General features: G+C 49.6%; 1 protein-coding gene across 2 annotated transcripts in view; it reads right to left on the bottom strand.

Annotated features, from left to right (window-relative positions):
• Positions 1 to 12,653, bottom strand: part of LOC146839499 (E3 ubiquitin-protein ligase TRIM39-like) — a 182,531-nt gene that overhangs the window by 81,976 nt on the left and 87,902 nt on the right. For both annotated transcript variants that reach the window (XM_085651541.1, XM_085651540.1), the window contains exon 5: positions 101 to 150. In XM_085651541.1, the coding sequence (XP_085507667.1) occupies positions 101 to 150 (50 nt within the window). The remainder of the gene's footprint in view (positions 1 to 100; positions 151 to 12,653) is intronic.

Below are 12,653 nucleotides of genomic sequence, written 5' to 3'. Positions count from 1 at the left end.
AGGTGCATACCATACCACACCATAGCACACCACACCATATCATACCATATCATATTCATGAACAGTAATATTCAGAGCTAATCATCACAATGGTATTTACCTTTATAACTCTTCATCACCTCTGGGCTCTGAATCTTCACATTATTACACCTGTAATAACAAACACATCATCTTTGTATTAAAGAACAATGACAGGTACAGGAACAAAGGATGGACATCACATAGGACCTGTAGTTGAAATAAGATTCAGTATTAGGAGCAGCGCCTGCGGACTAGAGCTCAGTGTGAGTTACTGTTCATACACTACAGTCAAAGCTCTAACGATATCCAAAAGTACCTTTAACATCTTATGACAGGATGTGGGTATTCTATGGCAGATGGCTCAGTGAGTCCAGTGTGCTTTATATGATGCTATGGAGTGCCTCATTGTGGGTTTTCTAGGAGCGGCCGTTGGCTGAGTGAGAGGGGGGGAAAACAGGTTACATCTGCTCCTGGTGGGGTCTCGTGTATATACTTAATAAATACCTTCTTACCTGAGGTCCACGTGAATTCCTGACAGCACCCACAACACAACATTGTCACATCCAATCCCTGCCGGTGTAAACCTTGTCACCATTCTCTACAACTAAGATATTGAAGAGCCTAAGTGGGATATATAAGGAAGATTTGAACCCAGACCACTTAGTAATGATAAACTGATTGCAAAACAAAACCTCCCACGTCTTCCGGACCAGCAGATTTTAGGCCGTAGGGGAAGGATCACAGAGGGAGAGATCAGGGAACAGGTTCGGAGGCTCAGTAAAGGGAAAGCAGCCGGCCCTGATGGGATCACAGAGGGAGAGATAAGGGAATAGGTTAGGAGGTCAGTAAAGGGAAAGCAGCGGCAGGCCCAGAGGGGATCACAGAGGGAGAGATAAGGGAACAGGTTCGGAGGCTCAGTAAAGGGACAGCAGCGGGCCCAGACGGGATCACAGAGGGAGAGATAAGGGAACAGGTTAGGAGGCTCAGTAAAGGGAAAGCAGCAGGCCCAGGCGGGATCACAGAGGGAGAGATGAGGCAAACAGGTTAGGAGGCTCAGTAAAAGGAAAGCAGCAGGCCCAGACGGGATCACAGAGGGAGAGATAAGGGAACAGGTAAGGAGTCTCAGTAAAGGGAAAGCCGCAGGCCCTGGCGGGATCACAGAGGGAGACATAAGGGAACAGGTTAGGAGGCTCAGTAAAGGGAAAGCAGCAATAGGCCCAGGTGGGATCACAGAGGGAGAGATAAGGGAACAGGTTCGGAGGCTCAGTAAAGGGAAAGCAGCAAGCCCAGAGGGGATCACAGAGGGAGAGATAAGGAAACAGGTTCGGAGACTCAGTCACGGGAAAGCAGCAGGCCCAGAGGGGATCACAGAGGGAGAGATAAGGGAACAGGTTGGGAGGCTCAGTAAAGGGAAAGCAGCAGGCCCAGACGGGATCACAGAGGGAGAGATTGGGGAACAGGTTAGGAGGCTCAGTAAAGGGAAAGCAGCAGGCCCAGGAGGGATCCCATTAGAATCCTCTTTCTGTTTCAGGGTATCTCATTTTAATGAGATCTCTCTGGAAGGCTGTTAAATTTCACCTTCCTAATATGAGACACCTGTAGTTATGATCCTTAAGCCGGGTAAAGATGCTAGGTTAGTGGATTCCTACAGACCTATATCTTAGTTGAACTGTGATTACAAAATGATTACAGGAATCTTGGCTAGGAGGTTATCAGATGCCCTTCAAAAGTTGATCCATTTCAATCAAAAGTGGTTTGTGCCTGGAAGGAAGCTGTAAGAATTAACCCAATGACATTGGTGCGAATGATATGGCCGAGGCCTCTAATCTCCTGTTGACAATCGCAAGAATTGATGCTGCTAAAGCATTTGATAGGGTTAATTGGGTCTATCTTTGGGAGGTATTGCAGGATTATGGTTTCAGCAGCAATGTTACTGAAGTTGTACAAATGCTATATAAGGTGCCGGCAGCTAAGATTTTAGATGGCGAATTTACAGCTTCGTTTCAGATATCCAGGGGAACTAGACAGAAGTGTCCTTTGTCGCCCATTCTGTTCCGTGTATATATTGAGCCCTTTTCCCGGATGGTTTGGCAGGATTAGTCCATGCTTCCCTTTGAAGCTGCAGGGTTACCAACCAGACTAGCACTGCATGCTGATGACATAGTTCTGTATGCATCGAAAGCAGGGCTTTCTCTTCCACAGCTTGAGACGCATGCCAGAGATTCTGGGAGTCTTTCAGGATATCTAATCAATAAGGGGAAGACAGCGATTATGACATGGGCTAAAGAGAAGGTAGGGCTTCAAACCAGAAACCAGATTAGGAATCCTGGGATCATCGTAACTCAGAGTTTGGAGGAAATATTGGATGTAAACTTAACTCAGGTATCCCACTGTTAATTAGGAAAAATATGACAAATTATAGATTTATTTATGTGAACAAAATCGCGTCCTTATTAACAAATTCACCTGATGTCAACGCCGCATCAACCTTGACTCGCAAATGCGTAGTCCGGCAAGCACTGAGACCTAGACACAAGGTTACTGATTGACAGGCCAAAGGTGGGGTGGCACGTAGCCGGCAGAGAAATGCATGGACTGGACATCCGAGATCAATCCCACAGATTAGTGAAGAGACACTACAATTGTTAAGGGAGATTGGCCCCAATAAAGCAAGCATGGCTGGAGGGGGTGGTACGCGCGCTCCAAAAACAGCATAAAGTCAGATGCCACATGAGTTAGGAACATAGAGCAAATTAGAACACAGCACACACAGTGATCACGTGCCCCCCGTGGAAGACATCTGGACACTTTAACCACTGGCCGCATTTTGTCCTTGCAAGGTCGAGGCCCACCTGGATTATCAATTAAAGGAATATGCTACTTACCAGTATGCATCTGTTCTTGGCATGTAGAGCTGCAGATCTATACACTGTGCATAGATCGCCATCTGGTGTTGGGCCCGGATGTTTGCAGTTTGTTTTTCCTCTTGGAAAGTCTTTGGGAGTCACGAGGTCGGTGACTCCTCCTCTGGTTAGTATTGCGCATGGGCTTCGGCTCCATCCTCAGATTGTTTTTCGCCAGTAGGGAAAGATGGAGCGTAGTGGTAACAGTAAAGAAACCCATGTGTATTGTATCTAAATAAGATAAGACTGGAACGGATACAGGTAGCCAGGGAGGCGGGTGGGCGTGTATAGATCTGCAGCTCTACATGCCAAGATCAGATGCATACTGGTAAGTAGCATATTCCGTTCGAGGCATATGAGCTGCAGATTATACACTGTGCATAGATTATATAGCAGTACCCAACCCTAGCGGCGACCACCGGCATCCGTTGCAGTTGTCTGAAACAGTGTTTTTAGTACAGCTTGGCCCACACTAGCTTGTTGCTTGGTTTGTACATCTACACAATAATGTTTTGTGAAGGTGTGTGGTGTTGACCATGTCGCTGCTTTGCAGATGTCAACTAATGGTATGTTCCCTAGGAAAGCCATAGAAGCCCCTATCTTCCTTGTAGAGTGGGCTTTAGGGGGAACCGATAGCGTTCGTTTTGCCTTGTGGTAGCAAATCTGTATTCATTTTACAATCCACCTAGCTATCCCTGATTTGGAAATAGGGTTGCCTTTGTGTGGTGGGGAGAAGGAAACAAATAGCTGTTTGGTTTTCCTGAAAGGTTGTGTTCTCTGGATGTAGTAAAGTAAAGCCCTTTTAACATCCAGTGTGTGTAAGGCTCTTTCCGCAACTGTTTGGGGTTGCGAGAAAAAGACTGGCAATTCTACCGACTGGTTTAGATGGAATGGAGAAGTTAGTTTGGGTAGAAATTTGGGATTGGTGCGGAGTACAACCTTGTTGTGATGCATCTGAAGAAAAGGTTCCTGTATAGTGAGTGCTTGTATTTCACTAACTCTTCTGAGGGAAGTGATGGCCACTAGGAAAGCTGTCTTCCATGTGAGGAATTGCAGCTCGCACTTATGTAATGGTTCGAAAGGAGGTCCCATTAACCGTGTGAGGACTATATTCAAGTTCCAAACAGGTGAGGGTGGCACTCTGGGTGGAATTACTCGTTTGAGGCCTTCCATAAAGGCTTTGATGGCAGGCACTTTGAAAAGTGAGAGGTGCTGCCTGTTTTGTAAATAGGCAGCAATTGCAGCAAGGTGTAACCGAATGGAGGTATATGCTAGGTTACACCTTTGTAAATGGAGTAAATGACATATAATGTGTTGTATGGATACATTTAAGGGATTGATTGCGTTGTTGTGGCAGTAAACAACAAATCTTTTCCACTTTGCTGCATAGCACGCCCTAGTAGTAGGGCGTCTAGCTTCCCTGATAATGTTCATGCAATCAGGGGGAAGGTTAAGGTATCCAAATTCTAGGACCTCAGGAGCCAGATCGCAAGGTTGAGTTGAGCTGGGTCCGGGTGCCTGATCTCTCCATGGTTCTGGGTTAGGAGGCATGGTGAGAGGCGTAGCTTTTGGTGTGGTACTACTGAGAGTTGCAGCAATGTGGTGTACCACGGTTGTCTGGCCTATGTTGGAGCTACTAGGATCAGAGTTAGGGAATGCTGCTGTAGCTTCCGCACCACTAATGGAATTAGTGGGAGAGGTGGAAAAGCGTATGCAAATTTGTTTGACCAGTTCATCCATATCGCATTGCCTTCGGACAATGGGTGTGGATATCTGGCGGCGAAGCTTGGGCATTTTTTGTTTTCGTGGGTGGCGAATAGGTCTATGTGTGGATGCCCCCACTTCTGAAAGAACGGGTGAAGAACCTGTGGGTGAAGTTCCCACTCGTGGATTTGCTGTGTCTGTCTGCTCAGCAGATCTGCCACGGTGTTTTGGACTCCTGGGACGTGCTGGGCTAGGAGAAACATCTTTTGTGGAATCGCCCACCTCCATATGCTCTGTGCTAACTGAGAGAGCTGTGGAGAGTGTGTGCCCCCCTGTTTTTGAATGTAGTACATGGCAGTCATGTTGTCTGTGCGAATAAGGACTGCCTTGCCTGAAATCTGCGCCTGGAAGGATTTTAGGGCGAGGAAGATCGCCAGTAACTCCAGATGATTTATGTGGAGTAACTTCTGTTGCGGCGTCCATGTGCCCTGTGCTGTGAGATGTAACAGATGAGCTCCCCAGCCGGAGAGCGATGCATCTGCCGTTAGGATTATTTGTGGGACCGGGTCCAGGAACGGTCGACCTCTGGAAAGGTTTGTGGTGTTCCACCACTGCAGAGAGCGATGGGTGCGACCGTCTACCAACACCAGATCTGTCAGTTGTCCCTGGGCCTGGTTCCACTGTCGCGCCAAGCACTCTTGGAGTGGGCGCATTTGGAGTCTTGCATGGGGTACTATAAAGATGCAAGAGGCCATCATCCCTATGAGCTGCATAAACACTCTTGCTGGGAGAGAGTGTTGGGATAGGAATTTTTGATGCAGTGCTTGTATTTTTGCAATCCTGGCAGGGTTGGGATAGGCTATGGCCTTTGAGGTATCTATGGTGGCACCGAGATATTGTTTTGTGTGTGATGGTACCAGGTGGGATTTATGATGGATCATCGTGAAGCCTAGCTGGTGAAGTAGTTGGACTGTAGCGGCGGTATGTTACACACATTGTTGGCAGGATGTGGCTTTTATCAGCCAATCGTCCAGATAGGGGAAGACGTGAATGTGCCGTCTTCTGAAGTGTGCAGCCACTACTGCCAGGCACTTGGTGAACACGCTTGGTGCTGTTGTTACCCCGAATGGGAGCACCTTGAACTGGTAGTGTTGTCCGTCTACCACAAACCTGAGGTACTTTCTGTGAGATTGGTGTACTGGGATGTGAAAGTATGCGTCTTTCAAGTCCAGAGTGGTGAGAAAGTCGTTCTGGGAGAGAAGTGGAATAACCTGTTGGGAGGGTTACCATGTGAAAATGGTCCGAATGAATGTAAGTGTTTAGAGGTCTGAGATCTAAGATAGGTCGTAGGGTCTCGTCTGTCTTTGGAATTAGAAAGTACAGGGAGTAGACCCCTAAATTTTGTTGATTTATGGGGACCTGCTCTATTGCTCCTTTTTTGCAGGAGAGAGCTCACCTCTTGTGTTAGTAGCGCAGTATGTTCTTGCGACATAGGGCGGTGCCTGGGTGGAATGTTGGGGGGTGTAGATGTTAATTCTAGGCAATACCCTGACTGAATAATTTGTGTCACCCATCTGTCTGAGGTGATTGTCTCCCAGACGTGAAGGAAATGTCGTAGTCTGCCTCCGACCGGAGTGGAATGGTCTGGAGGGAGCGGGAGAAAGTCATTGGGCAGGAGGTGCGGCAGAGCGGGCGGTATTTGTTTTGCCTCTGCCCTTATTATTATTGCCTCTGTATCCGCCTCTTTGATAACCCTTAGTGAAGGTAGACTGAGGAGGGGATTTATATGACGTGGATGCACTGTCCGAGGAGTAGCCTCTGCCCGTGCCCCGAAAGGAAGAACGGCGAAAGGAGCGCCTGGGAGTCTGTGTTTGTAGGGCTCCCATAGATTTTGCCGTGTCTGTATCTTTTTTCATTTTTTCCAGGGCTTCATCTACTTTAGGACCAAATAGATGATCTTGGTCGAATGGGTGATTTAGTATAGAGGCTTGAACCTCTGGTTTAAACCCTGAAACCCTGAGCCAGGCATGGCGACGGAGAAGGACACTGGTGTTTATGGCCCTGGAGGCTGTATCTGCTGCATCTAGGGTACATCGTATCGAGGTATTGGTTATTGTTTTTCCCTCTTGAATAAGTTCATTAGCCCTAGTCTTGTACTTTTCAGGGAGATGGTGCATGATGGTCTCTAGCTCATCATAGTGCGCCCTGTCGTATCGGGCCAACAGTGCTTGTGTATTGGCAATACGCCATATATTGCCCGCTTGTGACGCAGTGCGCTTCCCTGACGCATCTAGGAGCTTGGACTCTTTGTCAGGTGGGGGCGCCTCGCCTGAGGCCTGAGAATTTGAGCGCTTCCTGGCTGTAGATACCACTAGGGCATCTAATGTTGCAGGGCCCTTAATGTAAGAAGGGTCTGTAGGGGCGGCTTTGTATTTCTTTTCTATCCGAGGGTTTAGGACCCTGGCCCTGACTGGGTCTTTAAAAACCTCAGGGGCATGTTTAATTACGCCCTTTAACATAGGTAGAATGGCAGTGGACCTATGTGTATCGTCAAAAGTGTCTAGGAGGAAGTCCTCCTCCACTGGGTCGGTATGTAACTCCACCCCGTGGTAGTGTGCCGCCCATTGTAACAAGTGGTGAAAACCCAGGGAATCCTCTGGTGGGGATGGCCTAGATGGATAAAGGTCATCCTGTGGGACATCTGGGATGTCCGGATTGTTCTAATCATCCCATGGGTCTGGAGATCCAGTAGGGGTGGGATCTTGTGGCACATCTGCTGGATCATAGTACTGGTCCCCCAAATCGTCTGGGACAGAAGACATGGTGGGGGAACGATGAGGTGGAAGGGGTGGAGGTGGAGAGGGTGGAGGAGGTAGAGGAGGTGGGGAAGGCACCCTGAAAGGAGAGATAGCAATGTCCTTTCTCTTTGGAGGTGGAGCCGGCTTGTCCAAATGTCTCTTTTTTGAAGACAATGTCAAGTGTCCAGTCTTTGGATCCTTGGTGAGGGTTTTTTGCAAAGGATCCGGTGTGAAGAGCTCCTGTGACACTGGTTGTTCGGTCGGCGCCGAAGGTTTCGGGGCCGGCGGCTTTTTAGGTTTGTCGAAGCCGTGCTTCCTGGGAACCTCCGTTTTTTTGGTCGGTGCCGAAGAAGGTTTCGGCACGGGAGTGTCGGTGCCGAGGGACTTGTGATGTTTGGTCGGCGCCAGAGGAGCCGGTTTCGGCACCGAAGACTTCGGTGCCGGGTTCGGTGTGGAGGTGGAAGACGATTTTTCTTCGGTGCCGAAGGGTGTTTGTCGGCACCGGTGGCCGGCTGGCTCGAACCCGAGCTGCCAGAAGGCTTAGAAGACTTCTTTACCGGGCCCGAAAGTGGGGTGTGAGAAGCAGTGTCCTTGGTCTTGCCTAGGCTCGGAGGCGAAGGTGTGACCGAAGCCTTTTTCGGTATCGGCGTGGGCGTGGGAGGGGGAATTGTACTCACGACCCGCTGCGCCGGGGTGATGTCCTCCACATCTGAGTCGTCGGCCTCAGAAGCGCTGACGAGGTCGTCGTCCTCCTGTTCGATGTCCTGCTGTCCCGGAGCTTCGATGTCGTCTCCGTAGATGTCGACTGGAGCGGAGGTCGGGGAGTGCGCCATGTTGCTTCTAGCCCGTCGATCTCGAATGGTCTTTTTTGAGCGAAAAGACTTGCAGGCGGGACAGTCTCGGGGCTCGTGTTCTGGGGAGAGGCAGAGGTTGCACACCTAATGGAGATCGGTGTGGGGAAACTTGGACCCACATCGAGGGCACTTCTTGAAGGGAGTTCTTTCCATCAGCCGAGACCGGAGCCGGAATAGGCCCGAAGGCCGCCGTTGACCACCGGAATCGAAGAAGTGCCGAAGAGAAGATGAATAAGATGATTTATGTCTTTGAAGAAGCTCAATGAGCGAGGATTTGTGCGTCGATCGGTGAACTGGGAAGTTCGGAACCGGAGCGCGAAGTTTTACATCCGAGCCCGATGGCTGAAAAAAACAATCTGAGGATGGAGCCGAAGCCCATGCGCAATACTAACCAGAGGAGGAGTCACCGACCTCGTGACTCCCAAAGACTTTCCAAGAGGAAAAACAAACTGCAAACATCCGGGCCCAACACCAGATGGCGATCTATGCACAGTGTATAATCTGCAGCTCATATGCCTCGAACATTAATTTATGAATCTAGAGGGAGCAACTTACATTCCTCTGCCTAAAAGGATCTCCAGAAACATTTTATTGCCTATAATGAATTGTATATAAGAACGCTACAGATTGATTGTAATTTGAGACATTCCTCAGACCCTGTGCCTGTTACTGTTTTCCCGGCCGCTATGTTAAATTAAACAAACTGTTCCTGTTTTGCCAAAGGGTTTTCAAAGATATTTCATGTTCAAGCAACACCGTGATATAGATGCTCGCCTTACAAGATAGAGGAAAAATCTGCCCCTCGGTATCTATGTGAGGTGAACACCATAAAAATGCTGGTTCTTCCGATGGTGATTGTCTTGTTTAACACTAAACCACTTCCTTTCCCCAAAAAGCTTTTGCAGAAATTGCAAGGGAGGGTCATCAGCTTTATATGAGCATTCAGGGGAGCCAGGATCGCATGAAAGAAGGAGGAGACTGAAGCAAGGGAAGGTCAGCAGCTTCATATGGGCATCCAGGGGAGCCAGGATCTCATGAAAGAAGCTCCGGAGGAGACTGAAGCAAGGGAGGGTCAGCTGCTTCATATGGGCATCCAGGGGAGCCAGGATCTCATGAGAGAAGCTCCGGAGACTGAAGCAAGGGCGGGTCAGCAGCTTTATATGGGCATCCAGGGGAGCCAGGATCTCATGAAAGGAGCTTCGGAGGAGACTGAAGCAAGGGAGGGTCTGCAGCTTTATATGGACATCCAGGGGAGCCAGGATCTCATAAAAGAAGAAGACTGAAGCAAGGGAGGGTCAGCAGCTTCATATGGGCATCCAGGGGAGCCAGGATCTCATGAAAGAAGCTCCGGAGGAGACTGAAGCAAGGGAGGGTCAGTTGCTTCATATGGGCATCCAGGGGAGCCAGGATCTCATGAAAGAAGGTCTGGATGAGACTGAAGCAAGGGGGGCTCGCTCTTCCAGGTTTTCAAGTCTGTTGTTATCCTTTCCAGTTCAAGAATTCCCACTCTTGGCTGGAGAGCTAGATAATTGTCACATGGGTCAATTGTGTAGACCTATGTTGAAGCATTTAAGCCTGAAAACGTTTTTTGTTTAAGTTTGGGGACCCAACGTTTTTAAACAAGGTAGGTTAATGGTACTCTTAACATTCCTGAGGGTGTGGGAACCCTTTAGGAGAATTCTCTGGATAGATTACCATGCGGAGCTGGCACCAATTTGGGGCTCTCCTCGAACCCCCAAGTGACTTAAAGATAAACTTAGTTACCCTCTCCAACATGGCAACCTTTCCACCTGGAGTGACATGACAAGCGCTCTCTAAACTTTTGAAGTGGGGCTTTCAAAATTTAAATGCCTGCAGCTTTGTTGTTAGTGGTCATCCCAAACGTAGTCAGAGGTGAGCGGTTCGGTGCAGGAGGATTTTCTCAAGTGTGTGAGGGCTAAGTAACAACCTAAAAAAGGGGTTTCCCAGTGGTATTGGGTATTCATTTCTGCAACAGATGAAAAAATGGGAGTCCCATACCTGCACTGGGAAAAGGATCCTCTGACGCTGGCTAAAGAGCAATTATAGCGAGTATCTTTAAATCTGTTATACACTCTGATCAAACCAGTACCACTAAAAAAGAATCATTTGTTTACTCTCCATAGACCTTATTGGTCACCAACGAAGTTGGCTAAGATCACATAGGAACCATCAAAATATTAGAAGTGCGGTGACACAGAGGCGGATGATATACGCATGTTCGTGGACTGCCCGTTATTTGCCTTCTTCTGGTGGTATGTAAGTCAGGTGTTTCAAGAAATTATTGGCTGCGAAGTTAAGGTAAGCCCCTGCCTGATCCGGTTTGGGATGGACTTGTGCCCGTACTGGGATGAGTTAAACTTGGATCAGGCCTCACTGATATTTTTTCTGATATCGCTAGCAAGAACGGAAATCTGTAAGAAATCGATTACTCCCGACTCACCAAAGGTATCAGAAAGGCTCAGATCTGTAAGAGATGCCAGTAGACTGGACTTGGAGCGCAAATCGGCCTCAGTAGATGATTAGTGCCCCATACTACCTCTACAGAGAGGAGAAGTCATGTCACTATACGCTGTAACCTCTAGGCACTGTTACTTCTTAGGATTCTTCTTTTCATCTTTGGCTCCGGCATCCATAGGATCTAGCTGTTCGTTTAGCCTATGGTGTATCCATTCATTTTATTAATGATAGATAAGATTGGGGGGCGTGGCCAATAAGATGGCAGGGCGGCAGCACTAAAAGAGAGCTCCAGCCCATATACAGACATACTCCATGCTCCTACCTCCCCCTCGACTCTGAAAATCTTGAAACTGATCTCCGGATAGGGTGACGCCAGGGGGCATGGAAATAGTGACACCCCCGGAGCTGTCTGCAACGCGCTGATGCACAAACCGAGGAGAGGCCTACAAGTCACTATCTCTCTGCTGGAGACCAGGTGGCCTGCCGAAGCTGTGGGGCGGACCTGGGGAGCTGCCGCAAGGAGGTGAACGGAGTGCGGGTGGTAAAGCGGGATGGCTGACACCCCAATAGTGGTGCTGACAGAACCTGCAGCCTATAACGGAGCCCCGGCACGCATCCGCTCTTGGAGACCCCCCAACATGGTGGCTGCACTGATTTACCCCCCTCCTGAGCACGAGTGCAAGAGAGACTGTGACCGCTGATCCCCTGGACACTGCAGGCACTCCTACACGTGGTGGAGATAAGCCGCGACAACGGTGCGCCCTGGTTGATGCAAGGGGCTCTTTGGTAGGATGCTGGGGACGGATCCGGTGGTGGCCCTGGTGGACTCATGGTGCTTGAGGTGGAGCTTTTCTGTGGACCACCCCCGGGTGCTGGGCAGGGGTATGCCTGGAGGGTATAATAAATGCGGCTGCACACACAAGTGAGAGGCTGCCAGCAATTGTTTATTCGCCCCACCCCGGTATTGAGGGTCATGCAGAGGAGCGAGAGGAGACTAGCAGTCAGCCTTGGCAGCGTGGAAGTGAACTGGACTGGACTGGACGTGAACCCACACTCTTGGTGGCCGGTCCCATTGACTGGTGAGTGGGCTGTGTGACTTGCAACCTGCCATTGATCCTGACATTCTCCTCCTGTAGGATTTTCGCTGGTAACTAGCTCTGAACTAGGAGCATGGCCTCCACAGCCACATGACTGCCTCGTGCGATCCCTGCACAGGCATCTGAACACCGGACCCTGGATTTGAATCACAAATGTAGGTGACACCAGGAGGTGGGAACTCTGTATCCTCTGTGCTGCTGCACCCCGCTGCTACTCCTGGAGTCCCTCACACAGCTTACCGTGGAGAATTGGACTGGCACCACTGGTGGCATTCATTCTAGACACACAAGGTGTGGGGAGCGACCACAACTGCAGCGCTTCCACCAGAAATCCTGGAGGTATTGAGGGAGAGAAAGTTGCAGGTCCTCAAGGTAGCATGGGTAAGGACAAACTGCGCAGGGGCAGCAAGCAGACAAAGATTGACCAGTTCACGGTACAGGGAGAGCGTACCACCACATCACAGTCTCTTGAAGAGGCGACAACCTGCAATGGAGCCCTCGGGGGCCCAGATTCTGGCAGCAACTGAAGCCTTGGGCCAAAACCAAAGCCATGGCCATAGACATGAACCTCCTCCGCACCAACCTTTGCACGGTAGCGGAGTGATTAGTGGAAACGGAGACACAGGTCACGGAAGTGCGGGGGGAGATCTCCACACTGAAGGTGACAGTGGCCGCCCAGGCATTCTGCTTGAGTCGATTGAGGCACGGATGGAATATATGGAGGGCTGGTCCCGCAGATGTAACCTATGATTTATGGGATTCATCGAGGGCGCCGAGGGTAACGTCCCAGAGACCTTC

Source organism: Triturus cristatus, chromosome 4_1 (genome assembly GCF_964204655.1).
Source record: "Triturus cristatus chromosome 4_1, aTriCri1.1, whole genome shotgun sequence".
In the NCBI taxonomy this organism is placed as follows: Eukaryota; Metazoa; Chordata; class Amphibia; order Caudata; family Salamandridae; genus Triturus; species Triturus cristatus.
Note: the sequence above shows the minus strand (reverse complement) of the source record. Positions and strands in the feature narration are given on the sequence as shown.